Source organism: Cervus canadensis, chromosome 22 (genome assembly GCF_019320065.1).
Source record: "Cervus canadensis isolate Bull #8, Minnesota chromosome 22, ASM1932006v1, whole genome shotgun sequence".
Lineage (NCBI taxonomy): Eukaryota > Metazoa > Chordata > Mammalia > Artiodactyla > Cervidae > Cervus > Cervus canadensis.
The window spans coordinates 18,003,097-18,023,050 of record NC_057407.1 but is presented as its reverse complement, the minus strand read 5'-3'; the positions used below and the strand labels follow the sequence as shown (position 1 = coordinate 18,023,050).

At 38.3% G+C, this 19,954-nt stretch overlaps 1 protein-coding gene across 19 annotated transcripts in view; it reads left to right on the top strand.

Annotated features, from left to right (window-relative positions):
- Positions 1 to 19,954, top strand: part of CFAP20DC (CFAP20 domain containing) — a 261,187-nt gene that overhangs the window by 42,008 nt on the left and 199,225 nt on the right. The window contains exon 1 of one of the 19 annotated variants that reach the window (XM_043441984.1): positions 10,079 to 10,119. The exons of the other annotated variants lie outside the window; for them this stretch is intronic. Coding sequence (XP_043297919.1) covers positions 10,094 to 10,119 — 26 coding nt within the window. The 5' untranslated portion in view covers positions 10,079 to 10,093. Of the gene's footprint in view, positions 1 to 10,078; positions 10,120 to 19,954 lie in introns of those variants that run through there. 19 annotated transcript variants of the gene reach the window in all.

The window sequence follows — 19,954 nt, the reverse complement described above, 5'->3', positions numbered from 1 at the left end:
AAGAACTGGTGCTTTTGAACTGTGGTTTTGGAGAAGACTCTTGAGAGTCTCTTGGACTGCAAGGAGATCCAGCCAGTCCATCCTAAAGGAAATCAGTCCTGAATATTCATTGGAAGGACTAATGCTGAAGCTGAAACTCCAATATTTTGTCCACCTGATGTGAAGAACTGCCTCATGGGAAAAGACCCTGATGCTGGGAAAGATCGAAGGCAGGAGGAGAAGGGGATGACAGAGGATGAGATGGTTGGATGGCATCACTGGCTCAATGGACATGAGTTTGAACAAGCTCCAGGAGCTGGTGATGGACAGGGAAGCCTGGTGTGCTGCAGTCCATGGGGTCGCAAAGAGTTGGACACGGCTGAGTGACTGAACTGAACTGAACTGAAATATCCATCACTCATATAGTTACAGCAGTAAAGAAACAGAAAAAAAATTTCCTTGTGATGAGAACTCTTTGATGAGAACTCTTAGGATTTACTCTTTTAGCTTCCATATATAATATACATCAGTGTTAATTATGTTTATAATGTTGTACACTGTATCCCTCGTCCTTAGTTATCTTATAACTGGAGGTTTGTGCCTTTTGACTGTCTTTCTATAATATAAAATATTATAATATATAATATTTGTGTTAATAATGCATATTATATATAATAAATATGTTATATTTAATGTTATATATTATTAAATATAATATTCTATATATAGAGTTATTGTAAGAAATTAGCTCATAAGATTGTGGAGGCTGAGAAATCCCACAGTCTGTAGTTGGCAAGCTCAAGTCCCAGGAAAGCCCATGATAAAATTCCAAGCCTGAATCCCGAGGCCTAAGAACCAGAAGGTAGTCTGAATCCTCGTTCAAGTCCAAAGGCAGAAGACCACTGTCCCAGCTTGAAGACGAAAAAGAATTCTCCCTTCCTGTGCCTTTTCATTCTAATCAGGTTTCCAACAGATTAAGTAAGGTTCACTCACATCAGAGAGGGCATCTGCTTTGCTCTGCAGATTCCAATGTTAAATCTCATCCAGAAGCACCCTCACAGACTTACTCAGAAGAGTATTCAACTGGATATCTGGGAATCCATGTCCCAGTCAAGCTGACACATAGAATTAACCATTATCATAATATTAGACACAGTGCCGCCTTTGCAAAGGTCAACTTATTTGATTTCTATATATTCTTAAGGATGAATGCTTTTCCTGCCCAAAGTCAATTTACTTAGCCTAGTTTTGGATTTTAATTCCTTATTTTTGAATAAAATTTTTTTCTTTTTAATTTTTACAGGTAGTCTATTTTTATGACAGGCTATTAACCATCATTTCTGCTGCTTTACTTAAATAATTGAGGACCTAAAGATACATGCGATTGGTTTTTCTGAAAGATTTTCAGTTTCAGGAGAAACTGTTACCCAGCTAAAAGATTTGATAGATAATATAGGAAACCTTTTGAGTAATGGGGCACGGGAAAGCAGGCTGCTTTGTGCAACTGTATCTCTGAATATTCTCTTCAAAATGCATTGTAAGGATGTGCAGTGAATCATAGCCCTCTGCCATTCCAGAAAAAGAAAAGGGAATGTAGGCAGTATAGGCTGAAGGTTCTTGGGGAATGGAGGAAAAATGTTTCAAAAACAGAAAAGGACCATTTGAAAGTGCAAACGAAAATGGATATCCTAAGAATGAATTGGATTGTTTTCCACTCACAGCCTCTTATATCCCTAATGAATAGTACTATAGCTCCACCTACAGTATAGAGAAGCAAAGAGGCAAGATACTGTCAGAAAGAACCTTCTCCCCTTAACCCCAGGATTTTTTTGTTTTTTTGATCTTTTGGTTCTTTACTCAAAGTCTTTGAAACTCTGTTTATTTTTTGCTTCCAGTCTTTCTCTCCTCTTCCTACTAATTTCATGTGTGAAAGATTTATGGGTATCATTTTAAAAGCTAACATTTCAAAGAAAACATAATAGGAAATTATAATTTGATGATTTGGTTGAGGTGTCTGGAAATGCATCACATAAAATACGATTTAGATATATATCATACCTGAATAAATTATGTGTGAGAAAGACCAAGGAGGGGGAAGAAAGTGTTGTTATCTGATGAGGAGAAGAGTAGGGATTTTAAAGACCTGAATTCTCTATAACTAATTTGCTTGGTGCCTTGGGCAACTTACTAAACTTTCCTTGTGTGCTGCAGTTTCTCTGTTTAAAAAAATAATGAGGATAATAGCATATGCCTTTTCTTTGCCTCATAGAATTCTTATCAGAATGATAGAAGATCAAGTAATATCCCACTTATCCAACCATCATACTTCCAGTCTCAGCCATCTGTAATGAATCTCAGAAGCAGGCAGAAAAAGGCCTGTGAGCCAGGAGAGTGCATGCTTTAAGAAAGCAAAATCTCTGGACTTAGAATTGTGTGTAAAAGTAAGGTCTGTGGTTTAAAGCTGGTATATGTGTGTGTGTGCTTCTTCTCTGTTGTTCTTTCTGTAGTTCTTCCTTCTCTGTAGTAACCTAGGAAAAGTATTGTTGGTTTGTTTTTTGTTTTTTTATGATGGAAAGGTAGGAAAAGATGATGAGGTGAGTATAGGTTTCTCCTTAGAAATTCATCATGAAAGTAACTGGAGAAGAGATTGCAGAACCCCAGCAGCATTCTATGGCTAAAATTGAGAGTAAACAGCTTTCTGAATTTCAAGTAATCACACTGTGTTGGGTTTCTGCTTTATAGAGCTTAGCAGAAGTTTTCTGATTCATATCCAGAATGCTCTTTTACAAAAATGTTTGCATTGTATTTTAGGAAGAGTTCCATTTTTTTTTAAGTCTTTAAAGATTATATATTATTTATGATGAAAATCAACTTGTATGAACTAACTTTTTCCTAGTGGATACATTCAATACCACTGTATTTTTTAAGATATATTTTGATTTCCTCAATTAAATGGAAAATTACTTCTCCAGGTTTCTTTCCTTGTGGTTTCTGCCAATTTAAGTCACTTTCCAAATCACTGTTATTGGTGAGAAAATGTTGCCTGCCATATCAGTAAACAAAGGATGTTGCAGTCATCATCACGCCACCACAGCCACCCCAGGCCGTGAGCCGTGAGGGAACTCAGGATATAACGAACAGAGCTGCCGGGTGCCGAGCCCCCCGTCACTGCAGCCTCCTTGCCACGCAGCAGTGTACCTTGAGGAGACTCAGGATGAGAAGCACAGGATACTGGTCCCAGGAGCTGAGGTGCTAACACAGGAATGATTTCAGGGAGCCCAGACTCTTGCATTTTCCCATACATAGAAAAGCGCTGGATTCCTTAACTTGAAATATCTGGTTTTCTTTAATTACCAGTCATCGTTTGATGTTCTGACTACCTGATCTTGAAGAAACTTATATATCCTGGCTCCTCACTGACGTCTTCAGAGCAGTTTCTCAGAGATGAGAGTCTGTGTCCTGGGCTTTAGTCCAGTTTTGTCTGCTAAGTAAAATGTAATTCTCAGTTTTTAGTTTGTGCTTTTTTTTTTCCAGTGAGATACTGTAAAGTCAAAACAAGGAGTTTTTGGAAAACTGGTTTTAAGGGGTAGAGGCTTGTGTGACTTATGAAATAAAAGTGTAAATTAACTATTTTTCATTGTATTTAGCCACTTGTAAGAAAGTTTTTCTGTTTGAGTGTAGAACTGAAAACTTAGTCTGGATGGATGTTATGTAAGTTTTTCTTAATGTACTTTAAATGCCTAAATGTTGTATTTTCATGCAGGAAGGGCAACAAATTATTTATATGTTTCATACTTGAATGTTTTTATATAACATATTCATTAAAATATGTACTAAATTTATAAATGTAAAATCAGACAAATCTCAAAATACTTTGTATTTATTATCTGATGGAGGCAGGCCAAAAGTGACACGCTTGGTGTTCTTTCCCATCTGAGAAAATATGAGAATTCAAATGAGGTTAGTGTAGATCAGGGATTCTCAGACTAATTAAAGGACTAGGTGCTTTTGTTTTTTTTAATTTCCTGTTTATCTGAGACGGGTGTTGTTCTACTGACTGTGCGTAGTCCCAGTGCAGAGTGAAGGCTGGGCTTCCCTGGTGGCTCGGTGGTGAACAGTCCACCTGCCAGGGCAGGGTGAGAAGCTCCCCAGGAGAAGGAAACGGCAACCTGCTCCAGTATTCTTGCCTGGACAACACGAAGGACAGAGGAACCTGGCGTGCTACAGTCCATAGGGTCACAAAAGAGTTGAACATGACTTAGTGACTAAACAACACAGCACATGTTAATTATGTCCCTTTGACGATCCCTAAACTGGTTTGTATCCTGTCCAACTAGGTGAGTCCAATGATTGCATACTTGGATGTAACAGCAGTGTCAAAGTGCTGTATGTTTCTGAATTATTTTCTCTCAATTTTGATATGATACTTACATGGTTGTGTACTGATAACAGTTTGTTTACAGGCAAGGACTTGGAGGTAGCCCTGGATAGATTAGTGGTTGACCACACAGCCTGAACCAGACTGCCTGGATTTGAATACTGACTTTGCCATTTGCTGGCAGTGAGACCCCAGGCACATCATTTAACCTCTTTGTGACCTGAGTAATGAAATGGTAATAGCAGTGCTAACCCATCTCAGAAGGTTGCCACAAGCGTTGTATGACTAAACTACTTAGTCCCTTATTAGTGTGCTTACTGCATGTTTAGCCATAGTAATATTATTGGCATTGATATTGTTACTAAATCACTCAAGCTGAATTTTGAGTGATTAACCTTTACATATTTTGTCAGTTTATCTAGAATAGCTGTTTTGTAACCTAATTTACTTTAAAACTTATATTTTAAGCACATACAGATCATGAAAGCAAATAATCTAAGTCATCATTTTGGGAGGATATGATTCCTTCATTTAATATGAGTGAATGATTTAGACATTAGAAACTATTTGAACAACCTTTTAATTGATACACCATTAGGTTCCCAGAAGGTGACTGGTTTGTCGCTGAGCTTCTCTCCAGGTCACAGTTGAAGAAATCTGGCTAGAGATGGGTATATATGTTTTCTTAGTCACAATGATGTTATTTACAAGTTCCTTCAGTTGAATTATTTTACTTGGCCTTGAAAACATTTGTTAGTATGCTTGGTACTATACAGACTAAAGCAAATGCTAGCTTTTTGAGTTATTTGTAATGAAATATCAGTAGTAGTTCTGCATTAGTGATATACCACTACATATTTTCAGTGATCAAGTTTATATTCTAGTATGAAGGCAGGAAAGAAAAGAATATTTTTAAAAAAGCAAAATTAAGATAATATGGAGTGCATACACTCCCTAAGTATGGAATAAGGAGGTACACTGAAAGATCTACTTTAGGAAAAGTGGTCAGGATGAGCACTTCTAATAACAGTTGAACTGAACTTGCAGAGCAAGAGGAGGCACGCCCTGTGAAGAGCTGGGAAGGACATTCCAGCAGGTGGGAAGGCTGATGTTTACTCTGTGCGCTACCTGTACCAGGCATTTCAAAAACTCATCGCTAGTGGTGGATGCTGGGTCTTTTCTCCAGCTATTCATAACCTGCGGTGAAAGAATACAGAAATGACTGCCAAACAAGTCACTTCTACTTTAATTTACTGTGCCAGTACTTCCACCTCTGTCAGTTCAGTTCAGTCGCTCAGTCGTGTCCAACTCTGTGAACCCATGAACGGCAGCACGCCAGGCCTCCCTGTCCATCACCAACTCCCGGAGTTTACCCAAACCCATGTCCATTGAGTCGGTGATGCCATCTAACTTATTTCATCCTTTGTCGTCCCCTTCTCCTCCTGCCCTCAATCTTTCCCAGCATCAGGATCTTTTCAAGTGAGTCAGCTCTTCGCATCAGGTGTTCAAAATATTGGAGTTTCAGCCTCAACATCAGTCCTTCCAATGAACACCCAGGACTGATTTCCTTTAGGATGGACTGGTTGGATCTCCTTGCAGTCCAAGGGACTCTCAAGAGTCTTCTCCAACACCACAGTTCAAAGGCATCCATTCTTTGGCACTCAACTTTCTTTATAGTCCAACTCTCACAACCACATGACCACTGGAAAAACCATAGCCTTGGCTAGATGGACCTTTGTTGACAAAGTAATGTCTCTGCTTTTTAATATGCTGTCTAGGTTGGTCATAACTTTCCTTCCAAGGAGTAAGTGTCTTTTAAGTTTATGGCTGCAATCACCATCTGCAGTGATTTTGGAGCCCCCAAAAATAAAATCAGCCACTGTTTCCACTGTTTCCCCGTCTATTTGCCATGAAGTGATGGGACCAGATGCCATGATCTTAGTTTTCTGAATGTTGAGCTTTAAGCCAACTTTTTCACTCTCCTCTTTCACTTTCATCAAGAGGCTCTTGAGTTCTCTTCACTTTCTGCCATAAGGGTGGTGTCATCTGCATATCAGGTTATTGATACTTCTCCCGGCAAAGTTGATTCCAGCTTGTGCTTCCTCCAGCCCAGCGTTTCTCATGATGTACTGTGCATAGAAGTTAAATAAGCAGGGTGACATACAGTCTTGATGTACTCCTTTTCCTATTTGGAGCCAGTCTGTTGTTCCATGTCCAGTTCTAACTGTTGCTTCCTGACCTGCCTACAGGTTTCTCAAGAGGCAGGTCAGGTGGTCTGGTATTCCCATCTCTTTCAGAATTTTCCACAGTTTATTGTGATCCACACAGTCAAAGGCTTTGGCATAGTCAATAAAGCAGAAATAGATGTTTTTCTGGAACTCCCTTGCTTTATCGATGATCCAGCGAATGTTGGCAGTTTGATCTCTGGTTCCTGTATCTTTCCTCTATCTTTTCTAAAACCAGCTTGAACACCTGGAAGTTCACAGTTCGTGTATTGCTAAAGCGTGGCTTGGAGAATTTTGAGCATCACTTTACTAGCGTGTGAGATGAATGCAATTCTGCAGTAGTTTGAGCATTCTTTGGCATTGCCTTTCTTAGGGATTGGAATGAAAACTGACCTTTTCCAATCCTGTGGCCATTGCTGAGTTTTCCATATTTGCTTACATATTGAGTGCAGCACTTTCACAGCATCATCATCTAGGATTTGAAATAATTCAACTGGAATTCCATCACCGCCTCTTTGGAATTCTTAATTTCTTCATGAACTACCACATTCTCCCAGGACCTCTCTGAAAGCTGATCCAGGCTGCAGTTCAGCGTTCCCAAGGCATTGTCAGAGCATAAAATGCATTCCACGTGCTCCTGACTTTACTACATGCTATACATCAGTACACTGCAGGTACCTTTCAGGCCTTTAATTCCATTGAGAGTGTTTCTTGATACGAATTACTTTCATTTACCCTAATTTTTATACATTATCCACAGGGCTAGCTAGTTTTGAAACTTGATGAATACCTTTCTCAGAGGTCATAATTCTTTCCATTTTGCTATATCTCATTTTTTGTCCTGTCCTTTGCTAATAATCAAAAAATTCCTCATTTCTATTCTCACCCAAATTAAGCCATATATGGTAAGCATGCATTTAAAAAGATGTTTTTTCTTCGTCCAAAAACCCTACTGCTGTTTGAAATTTTCATGTAAACTGTGGAATTCAATTTACTTCCATTATTGAAAAATAACCGTTTTCTTGTGTAATGTAAACTAAGTTTTGGCTTATTTTCTTAAAAGTAGTATGCAAGTCAGACTTTTTTTATTTGTACTAATTTGTATTACTTTTTTGTATTATTTATATTACTTTTTTTCGATTTGTTATAGAACAGAGATTTATATTACAAAATTTATCTTCCTTGAGTAGAGTGAGAAATGCCTAGAAAAGTTCATTAATGAATCTTGGAAACTTTGGTCATGAACTACCTTCATTGTCCTCTTAGCATACTTCAGTGATACTGAATACCTCTTAAAGACAGGATATGAGTAATGCTGTTTCTAGTGAAACTCTAAGAAGAATTTTAAATGTAATCATCATTAGCAACAATTCTAAAACCGGCATGTTCTTAGTCAGTACTTTGGCTTCCTTGCTATTTTAATTCTATATATTTGCTTTCTTTACATAAGATATGCTACTATTAACTTGAAGATCTAATGCAAATTACAATAGAATGGCCTGGATTCTGTGTGTCTTATACATTATCAACTAGATTTTTTTAAACTAGTCTCAATTTTAGTAACAGTAAGTCTATAAAAGGAAAAAATAAACATGATGTAAATGTCAATTTTTGATAGATTTGAGTGATGAAAGTCTAAAATGTTCACTGACCTTTTATCATGACTTTTCTTGACTTAACGCAGTTTATTTTTTAATGAGTCTTTTTAAAACGTAATACCCTAACTTCATCTCTTGTTATTATCTAAGTTGGGGAAAATGGTTTTAAAAACACAGAATGTAAATATTTTAAGAATGATTACTATCTGATAAGTTTACTAAAACTCCTGGCAAAAGACATCATAGTAACATTTAGAATCATAGGTATTGATTTTCTCTTTGCCGATTATTATTTTTTCTTCAGACTTCAATTTGTAAACTCATAATAAAAATATCTTACTAAAATGGGAAGTATTTTTAAATGACAGTGCTTTAGAAACAGAATAAATGTGGGAGGAAATTTAAGGAAATTTAATTTAAATAGTCTACATTTATATTTTCTGTTTAGGACCAACTGAAAGTATGGAAATAAAATAGTAACTAATTGAACACAATGGTCCTCAACGCTAGTGTATGTAATAATCATCTGTCAGGCTTTTAGTGGGAGTGAGGTGGGACAGGGGGTTAATGTGACAATCCTAGAGTCGCAACTAGGTGTTCACCAGTTGAGTTCAATTCTGACACTGACTCATGGAGTGAGTGATAGATCCCACAGGTTAAGGGCTCAGTACCATAATTCTGACCAGCCATCTGTAATTTGTGAATTTCCATGACCCCTCCTGAGGTTCAGTAATTGCTAAAATAACTCACACAACTCAGAAAAGAAAGTGCTCTACTAGCATTTACTAGTGGTTTATCATAAAGGGTACAACTCAGGACCGGCAAATGGAGTAAAGAGCTTCCAAGCCCTCAGGACACACCACTATCCCAGTAACCCAGAAACGCTATGAACTCCATTGTTTAGGGGTTATTCTGCTAAATAGGTACAGTTGATTAAATCATTGGCCATTTGTGTTTGTAAGTTCCAGTCTTTTAACCACATGTCTAGCTCCTGTGGTAGTCAGCCCTCATCTTCAAGTATCTAGGGACGCCCTGAGTCACCTCATTGACATAAACTTAGGTAAGGTTGGAAGGGGCTTGTTATGAATTACAAACGAACAAACAAAATGTGCCTATCACTCAGGCAATTCCAAGGGCTTTAGGAGCTTTGTGCCAGGAATTGGAAGGCAAAGACCAGATACATCTTTGTTGTGTGTGTGTGTGTTAGTTGCTCAGTTGTGTCATACTCTTTGCAACCCATGAACTGTAGCCCGCCAGGCTCCTCTGCCCATGGAATTCTCCAGGCAAGAATATCTTTCTTACCATACCGCTAATAGGCACTGGGATTGTTTCCAAATATTATAGTTTCCCTTCTAGACATTTGGTAGAATTTTACTCCTCTCTCCTTTTATTATGTTGGCCATATGATTTGCTTTAGCAGGTAAAGATAAGTGACATTGTCGCATTAGGAGGAAGCTTTAGAAATTAGTGTGGCAGTCACCATGTTCCCATCTCAGTGCTCCGGTTATTTCTGAAGAACGTACCATCCCTGGGTCCTGAGTTACTAGAATAAGCAAAACTGCTTATACTGCCCCTATGAGACTTTAGTGTGAACAGGAAATAATTTTTTTGCTATTTTGTTAAGCTTCTCAGATTTGGGGATTACTTATTACTGTGTCTTGGCCCATCCTGACTGATACAAGGTTTAAAAAATAAAAGTTAGTTACAGGTTACAGTGCTTATTTTCTTAGTTTACTAAAGTTTGTTGTCATTAATGATTGTTGAATTTTATTGAATACTTTTTTCTGTATCTATTGAATTGTTCCTTTTTTTCATTTTAATCTGTTAATATTGTGGATTACTTTACAGATACTCTCATATTTAAACATCTTTCCATTCCCGAGATAATCCCCATTGATCATCACATACGGTATATGTTGGTATACATTGCTAGATTCAGGTTTGTATTTGTTTAGGTCTTTTAAATATATGTTCATTAAATAAATTAACTTATAACTCTTCACATCCTTATATGGTTTTAGTAACAAGGTTATATTTGATGAACTTGGGAAGCTTTTATTCTTTTTCTCACCTCAAACAATCTATATTGAGTTCCTTTAAGTTTTAATAGAACTTGTCATTAAAATATCTGAACCTTGCACTTTTTGGTGGATGGATTTTTGACCATTGATAACAATTTTTTAGGGGTTACACGTATCTTTAGCTTTCCTCTTTCTTCTTGAGTCAGTTTTAATAATTGTATTATTCTAAGAAGTAGCTTTGTTTCAAATTCAGTAGCATAGAGAATTATAAAAGTTACATGTTTTATGTAGAAGTATAGTTTATGTTATATATAGAATGGTGCATATAAAGTTTTTGTCCTTCTTTGTGTCTGTACAGTGTTAATATTGTATTTTTATTTCTAATAGTATACTTTTCTTGACTATTCTTTCCAGAAACTTTCTATTCCATTGGTCTTTTCAAAGAATTGGATTTTTGCTTTAGTTGATACTCTTGCTTCTATTTTGATTATTCTTTTAATTTTTACTTTCTTTCTACTTTTATGAGTATATTATTTTCCTAACCTCTTAAGTTGAATATTTAATTTAAATATTAATATTTAAGCTAAGAAGCTTAATCTTTTTATAGGCAATTTAAAGCTATACATTATGATGTATATCAAGTTTTTATGTGTAAAATCTTGAAATCTAATCTTGGCTGCTTTGGAAGTTATGTGTTTCACTTCTGTCCTTTTAGAGGTCACCTTTATTTATTTATTTTTTCCATTTATTTTTATTAGTTGGAGGCTAATTACTTTATAGTATTGTAGTGGTTTTTGCCATACATTGACATGAATCAGCCATGGATTTACATGTGTTCCCCATCCCGATCCCCCCTCCCACCTCCCTCCCCACCCGATCCCTCTGGGCCTTCCCAGTGCACCAGCCCCGAGCACTTGTCTCATGCATCCAACCTGGGCTGGTGATCTTTTTCACCCTTGATAATATACATGTTTCAGTGCTGTTCTCTCAAAACATCCCACCCTCGCCTTCTCCCACAGAGTCCAAAAGTATATTCTCCTTTAAATTTATAACATTCACATTTGTCTTAACATTATTGAAATTAAATAGTTCATCCCCTTACAAAAAAGGAAAAAGCTTTGATTCCGATTATATTCACCCTTCTCATCCTCTCTTCTTTTATCACCTGTGTGTTGGTTGCTCAGTTGTGTCCGACTCTTTGCAACCCCATGGACTGTAGCCTGCTAGGCTCCTCTGTCCATGAGATTCTCCAGCCAAGAATTCTGGAGTGGGTTGCCATTCCCTTCTCCATCTGTTATCTCTTGGTACTCCATTATTTAACTTATATGCAGAGTAATCTTGCAAAATGCCGGGCTGGATGAAGCACAGACTGGAATCAAGATTGCTGGAAGAAATATCAATAACCTCACATATGCAGATGACACCACCTTATGGCAGAAACTGAAGGACTAAAGAACCTCTTGATGAAAGTGAAAGAGGAGAGTGAAAAAGTTGGTTTAAAACTCAACATTCAGAAAACTAAGATTGTGGCATCCGGTCCCATCACTTCATGGCAAATAGATGGGGAAACAATGGAAACAGTGAGAGAATTTATTTTGGGGGGGGGGGGGTGCTCCAAAATCACTGCAGTCATGAAATTAAAAGACGCTTGCTCCTTGGAAGAAAAGCCATGACTAACCTAGATAGCATATTAAAAAGCAGAGACATTGCTTTGCCGACAAAGGTTCATCCTAGTCAAAGCTATGGTTTTTCCAATAGTCATGTATGGATGTGAGAGTTGGACTATAAAGAAAGCTGAGCGCCAAAGAATTGATGCTTTTGAACTGTGTTGTTGGAGAAGACTCTTGAGAGTTCCTTGGAATGCATAGAGATCAAACTGGTTGGTCATAAAGGAAATCAGTCCTGAATATTCATTAGAAGGACTAATGCTGAAGCTGAAACTCCAATACTTTGTCCACCTGATGTGAAGAGCTGACTCACTTGAAAAGACCCTGATGCTGGGAAAGATTGAAGGTGGGAGGAGAAGGGGATGACAGAGGATGAAATGCTTGGATAGCATCACCAACTTGATGGACATGAGTTTGAGTAAGCTCCAGGAGTTGGTTATGGACAGGTAGGCCTAGCATGCTTCAGTCCATAGAATCGCAAAGAGTTGGACATGACTGAGCAACTGAACTGAACCGTTTTTAACCAAGATATGGAAATGTAGGGATGGCTTATGGCTGACAAACTAAATCAAGAATGAAAGGGAACTAATTGGGAAAAGCTTCCTAGGCATTCACTCTTTTAATATCTATTCAAAATAATACTAAAGAAGATCCCAGTAACTAGACTGTGGAGATACAAAGAGGAAAAAGATAAATTTTTCTTTCCTTCGGGAATGTTCATAGTCTATTGAAGAGAGTGATGTAGAACAAATAGAATGCAGTGAAAGAAATGAAGATAGAAGTAAATTTAATTGCCATGGAGCCTTTAAGTAAAATTCAGTTCTTATTTTTGCCTTTTAGAGTTAGAGATATGCTGATGGGGAGTAGATGATGTTTTTAAATGATCATGTAGAAGAAATAAAAACTTACAAAAGGCAAGGAGGAGATTTTAGGACAAGAGCAAACGTGTAGCAAAACTAATGGGTTGTCTTGGTATGGCTAGAGAATTAGGGGTGAGTGAAGACGTGGTGGCAGACAGATCTGAGAAGAAATAGGCACAGATTTTTGGACTTTATTCTGTAGACAAAGGTTTCATGGTTTTTTGTATACAGGAAGATAACATTAGAGGTTATCTTTCTAAAGACATGTTAAGTTACTGAGAGAAAAACTGGAAGCAGTGAGTCAAGTTGGGAGGCTGTTACTGTCAAATCAGGCCAGCGATGATGTATTTTGTAAAGCAAGAGGAAAAGTGAAGATGAATAGGAAGGAGCAGTGGATTTCAGAAATGAGGACTCAGAGAAAATTTTCAGAGTTAATAGAAGCAGAGAATGGAAAGCTGAAATTTCTTAAGCAGTGACACGATGCCAGGCATTTTATCAAGAATTTCCCTTAACTTTCACAACTCTGGAAGATAAGTGGTAACTTAAAGGTGAGGAAACAGGCCAAGAGAAGTTCATGAATAGCCCAGCAGCACTCCTGGAGAGCCTTAACCCAGGGCTGTCAGGCTCCCAAGCTGGTTTTTTTTCCACTTCTTTTGTTACTTTTCTTTGGGAATTTTTTTTTCTTCGATTTCTAATTGTTTTTTTCCCATGGAAGTCTGCCTCATATTATAGTTTTATAAAGTGGAATGATGACAAAGTCAAGAGTTTCTAAATAACTGTAATTTGAAGCTTCAAATTATTTCTCAACTGTAAGCTAATTAAATCTTGCAGGGTTAGCCCCTCTAAAGTTGGAAACAATTTGGCATCTCTTTCCGTGTCATTAAGCTACATCCATCTTTGAATTGTGATAATTCTGCCCACCCCACCCCCACGATTTTCTGTTAGTGTCAACTTGTGGTTTGTGGGACTAAGGGTAATAATTATTCCCAGACCTGCTGGTGAAATTTATCAGAAACTAATTCAGAAGCTGTACTCTCAGCTCTAAGCTAGTTCACAGTTCAGAAAACAGTGATCACTCAGGGATGTCTGACAAATACAGTGTAATCATAAATTGAAGAAATAGGAAGCCAGTAACAATTATTGATGGTTTATTGCAGGAGAAGTTCTTTGGGGCTTTTCAAAAGAAAAGTTTTATATGAGTAAATAGCAAAGATCTGATTCTACTAAACAATTGGGATACTATTTCCAGCTTTTCCAGCCAAGTGGATTCTTCCTTTCCTCCCAACCAAATTCACAAGCATTTTCCCCCTTTTCTCTTGAAGGCTAATGATGGAAACTAAAGGAACAAGGAAATTATCAAGTTCAGAAATAGGCTGAGCCCACTCCTGAAATAATACTTTAAACAGGTTAGATTAGAATTTTGAGTTCAAAGCTGAATACAGTCAACAGTGGTTTAGAACAACAAGCTTCAACCTTTTTGGCACCAGGGACTGGTTTTGTGAAAGACAGTTTCTTCACAGCTGTGAGGTTGTAGGGAATGGTTTCGGGATGATTCAGGTGCATAACATCACTTTATTTCTATTATTATTACATCAGTTCCACCTCAGTTCATCAGGCATTAGACCCCAGAGGTTGAGGAACCTTGATTTAGAAGACGTATGCTAGAGCCAGACTATGCTTTTAAACCCTGGTTCAGCACTCACTAGCCATTAATTACTCACTGCCAGTAATCGTAGGCAGTTTGCTTACTGTCCCTGTGCCTTAGTTTCTTCATCTATAACACTGGAAATAATAAGAAGGCATATCTCACAGGCTTCTTTGGAGATTACACAATATATGTAAAGAACTTAGTGCTTGGTACAGAGTGAGTTCTATATAAGTATTTATTGTTGATACTATCAGTCTTGATATTTATAAGCAATAATTTCTATTCCAAGTAATTATGGTGATTATTATTAAACTTAGATAATAAAGTAGTTGATATCTTATTTCCAATAAGCAAGTTTTTGAGTATAATATGAATGGATTTCTCTTTTAGGCTTACCCATTATGGTGTTTTATTCTGATTTTGTTGTGTCTTTCAAGTAAAAAATATTTAAAACTGAACTGTAAGTTCTAAAACTGCTATATAAATTGAGTATGACTTTTGTGCTCTTAAAAATGTATTTTGGAAACAGTTTAGTGCACCCACTTTCCTTCTGCTCTAAGTAATCTATAGAAAATTAAAATGACAAGAAAGGTGGGATTAATCAGATTTATGATTGGCAAAGGAAAGTTAACAGCATACGTGTAGCAGGTGTAGCTATTTTAATAGATGTACCAGACTGGTCCATAAACCCACCTAGTTGCTGTGCTGTTCCACAGATGGCCACAGAAACAATTTAATGTCACTAAAATGGTTCTCATAAAGAATTCCTTAAAACAAACTGCAATGATTTACCATTGTGAACTGTCTGAAATGCCATCATTATCCTAATGGCCCACAGTTAGAACATTTTTCTTCAAATGTCTCCCCCCTCCCCACCTTTCTGGCTCTCCTGTTTCTATTCTAATCTTCTCTCATCTGCATATTCTTGATACCACTAATCAGGCTTCGGTTTAATTCATGTGATCTATCATCCACTGGATTTCCTTGCCCTACTCATTTGCCCTTGATTTGAAAAACACCTTGTCTTCTACTTCCATCCTTTCAGAGTTGACTTTAGTAACTCTTAGGCTAGTCTTGTCTCCATCTTCTTAGGCTTACTTGATTGTGGGAAGGGGGAAACTTCACAGAGGGATCAACATGTACACAGGCTCAGTGGTGAGAGGTTTATGGCATTGAATTTAAGAAGGGATGTATACATTTAGTAGGTCCAGCATGTTGTACCTGTGGCATACTTTCACCTGTGGTAATAACAGTCTGAGTAAACATGTCACAAAGGCCCCACACTTCCTTGTTGATGGCCAAGGCAGAGAGTGCTAATCAATCTTGACAACCCTGTAGTTCTTTGTAACAGACACTCAAGATAGTTACTACCAGCCTTTCAGTGTTGGAACTCAAGATGAAACCTATTTTCTCTCCAGGAGATGATTTTTGCAGGGCATAAAGTTTTCTTCAAATGGATTTTTCTTATATTGATTCTCCATAAAAAAAAAAAATTAAAAAAAACTGAGACCAAAACATTAAATCTCAACTTCGTGAAGTCATTTCTTTAGGGAGGAAATATAACATGGTTCAGAATATCAGACATCTCAAGCAAGCCTTTGGCAAGTGCTAGATTTAGTCAGTTCATAGTTGAATTTTCTGACAAGTGTCAAAAGTGCTGAAACTCAGTGCTGTTGCTTAAGATGGGATCAATATAGGTACCAGACTGGAAGCAGAGTTGAACTGAATTTCATTCTTGTCAGACTGAGAGTCCTCATCTTTTGTGCAAAGATGGATTAAGAGGAGAGGCTCATTCTCAGGAACTTTGATTATATGCAAACACTTGGATAAATACTTGGTTACAACCTCAGAGTTCTGGAATATGTACAAAATTCAGTCAGCTAATACATAAAGCACACATATATTAGGCTATGTTATGCAGTTTACATACATTATCCTCATTAAATGTAATCCTTATATCAGTTCTATAAGGCAGACCCTACTTTTATTCCTAGGTTAAAGGTGAGGAAATTGAAAAGAGGGAACCCTAATTTGCCTAAAGTTTTTAAGTGGAAGAAACATGATTTTGGTCCACTCTGACTGCAGAGCCTGTCCTCTTTTATCTGTTATTAACGGTTTTTAATTGAAATACAGTAAATGTATAAAGTTGTGTTAGTTTCAGGTGTATAGCAAAGTGCTTCCATTTCAGATTCTTTACCATTATAGGTTGTAAGACATTAATATTGTTCCCCATGCTTAAAGCCTGCTCAACTTTCACACTGCCCCTCCTTTGTTTGCATTGCAGGTTTTGTAATTTGCTTTGTTTGAAGGAAATTTCATCCAGTACTGACTCTGGTTTTGATGAAGCAAGCCCTTTGGTCCTTCAGGACCTTTTTGGGTAGTAACTTCTAGAACTTTAGCCCTCGGGTAAGGTACTGATGAATCATAGCCTCACCGCTACTCCTAGGGTAATAAAGAACTCTGGTTAAGGTTAGGCTGGAAGACTGTAGCAAGAGTGCTTCCCGCCCTGGGATTAGAGTGGTTATTTATTATCTAGCCAGGAAGAGGCAGGGATTGATAAGAACTAAAAACCAGAAAAGTACTTTCCCAGTGAAGTAAGCCTTGTTTCTCAAAATGTAGTCTTTTGGACCACCTGCATCAGAAGTACTATGAAGTTCCAGATCCAGAAATATCTCCCCCATATTGCTTTGTTTTCATTAACAAAGTAAGACTTTTCTTAACACTCCTGCGTTTGCGAAGCTATCAAAACTATGAGGCAATTAGATAGTTTTTAGTTGAGGTTTGCAGCCTCAGAAAATAGGAAAAGAGAAAACCTTCTGGCTTCTGAAGCTTAGAAAGAAGATTAGAGGTATGAAGGTTAGATACAGGAGGTATGAGAGTGCAAGGGAATGGGGAGGCCAGAGAGTTGGCATACTAACATTGAGAACCTGAAAGAAGGGCAGGAAGGTGAATGTAAGGAGAAGCTGCCTTGTGTCACTTTTTTTGGTCTCTCCCTACTCCACTTAAGAACACAGAGCTGTGCAGACATCTCTGGACCCTGTCCTCTTGTTGTTTAGTCGCTGAGTCATGTCTGACTCTTCAAGACCCTATGAGCTACAGAACAGCAGGCTTCCCTTTCCTTCACTATCTCCTGGAATTTGCTCAAACCCGTGTCCATTGTGTCAGTTATGCCATCCAGCCATCTCATCTTCTGTCATCCCCTTTTCCTCCTTCCTTCAGTCTTTCCCAGCATCAGGGTCTTTTCCAGTGAATCAGCTCTTCCCATCACGTAGCCAAAGTATTGGAGCTGCAGGTTCAGCATCAGTCCTTCCAGTGATTATTCAGGGTTGATTTTCTTTAGGATAGACTGGTTTGACCTCCTTGCTGCCCACGGGACTCTCAAGAGTCTTATCTGGCACCATAATTCAAAAGCATCAATTTCTTCAGTGCTCAGCCTTCTTTATGATCGAGCTCTCACATCTGTCATGACTACTGGAAAACCATAGCCTTGTGGACAAAGTGATGTCTCTGCTTTTTAATACAGTGTCAGGAATTGTCATAGCTTTTCTTCCAAGGAGCAAGTGTAATTTCATGGCTGCAGTCGCCATCCACAGTGATTTTCAGTTCATCTCAGTCCTCAGTCGTGTCCAACTCTTTGCGACCCCAAGAACCACAGCACGCCAGGCCTCCTTGTCCATCATCAACTCCCGGAGTCCACCCAGACACATGTCCATCAAGTCAGTGATGCCATCCAACCATCTCATCCTCTCTTGTCCCCTTCTTCTCCTGCCCTCAATCTTTCCCAGCATCAGGGTCTTTTCAAATGAGTCAGCTCTTCGCATCAGGTCGCCAAAGTATTAGTTTCAGCTTCAACATCAGTCCTTCCAATGAACACCCAGGACTGATCTCCTTTAGGATGGACTGGTTGGATCTCCTTGCAGTCCAAGGGACTCTCAAGAGTCTTCTCCAACCCCACACTTCAAAAGCATCAATTCTTCGGCGCTGAACTTTCTTTATAGTCCAGCTCTCACATCCATACATAACTACTGGAAAAACCATAGCCTTGACTAGACGAACCTTTGTTGACAAACTAATGTCTCTGCTTTTTAATATGCTATCTAGGTTGGTCATAACTTTCCTTCCAAGGAGTAAGCGTCTTTTAATTTCATAGCTGCAATCACCATCTGCAGTGATTTTTGGAGCCCAGAAAAATAAAGTCAGCCACTGTTTTCATTGTTACCCCATCTATTTGCCATGAAGTGATGGGACCGGATGCCATGATCTTAGTTTTCTGAATGTTGAGCTTTAAGCCAACTTTTTCTTTTCTTTTTTTTTTTTTAAGCCAACTTTTTCACTCTCCTCTTTCACTTTCATCAAGAGGCTCTTTAGTTCTTCTTCACTTTCTGCCAAAAGGGTGGTGTCATCTGCATATCTGAGGTTATTGATACTTCTCCCGGCAAAGTTGATTCCAGCTTGTCCTTCCTCCAGCCCAGAGTTTCTCATGATGTATTCTGCACATAAGTTAAGTAAGCAGGGTGACAATATACAGCCTTGACGTACTCCTTTTCCTATCTGGAACCAGTCTGTTGTTCCATGTCCAGTTCTGACTGTTGCTTCCTGACCTGCATACAGGTTTCTCAAGAGGCAGGTCAGGTGGTCTGGTATCCCCATCTCTTTCAGAATTTTCCACAGTTTATTGTGATCCACACAGTCAAAGGATTTGGCATAGTCAATAAAGCAGAAATAGATATTTTTCTGGAACTCTTTTGCTGTTTTGATGATCCAGCGGATGTTGGCAATTTGATCTCTGGTTCCTCTGCCTTTTCTAAAACCAGCTTGAACATCTGGAAGTTCTCGGTTCATGTATTGCTGAAGCCTGGCTTGGAGAATTTTGAGCATTACTTTACTAGCGTGTGAGATGAGTGCAATTGTGCGGTAGTTTGAGCATTCTTTGGCATTGCCTTTCTTTGGGATTGGAATGAAAACTGACCTTTTCCAGTCCTGTGTCTGCTGCTGAGTTTTCCAGATTTGCTGGCATATTGATTTTGGAGCCCGAGAAAATAAAATCTGTCACTATTTCCACTTTTTCTCCATCTGTTTGCCATGAAGTGATGGGACTGGATGCCATGATCTTAGTTTTTTGAATGTTGAGTTTGGTTAAGGTAATTTTGTCTAATTTAAGTATCAAATAAAGGAAGGGCAGCAAGGGTTTGGTCAAGCATAGGAGCAAATGGTTTTAAAACTGCAAGCCTGCTATTTTCACAGTAGCCTGGCGATTTAGATATTAGCCCCATTTTGCAGATGAAAAAACTAATATTCTTACAACTACTTCCTTACTGAAGTCTCCCAGATAGTGAGTGGTAGCACCAGGATTTAAAGCCAGGTTGGCATGTGTCTGTTCCCTGTGGTCACTCCAGTTGCTCTTCAGGATGCCCGCTGAAGATGTTAATGGTTCTGGTAACATGAGCAGCTCAACTCTTCTCAGCCTATGCTCTGCTCTTCCTCTTTCAGCCAGGATGGTGATGTTATCAGACCTGCTAGCAGCGACCCGGTGTCTTGGCAGCATTCTTTCTCATCCAGTTTTTAGTCCTCCATTTTT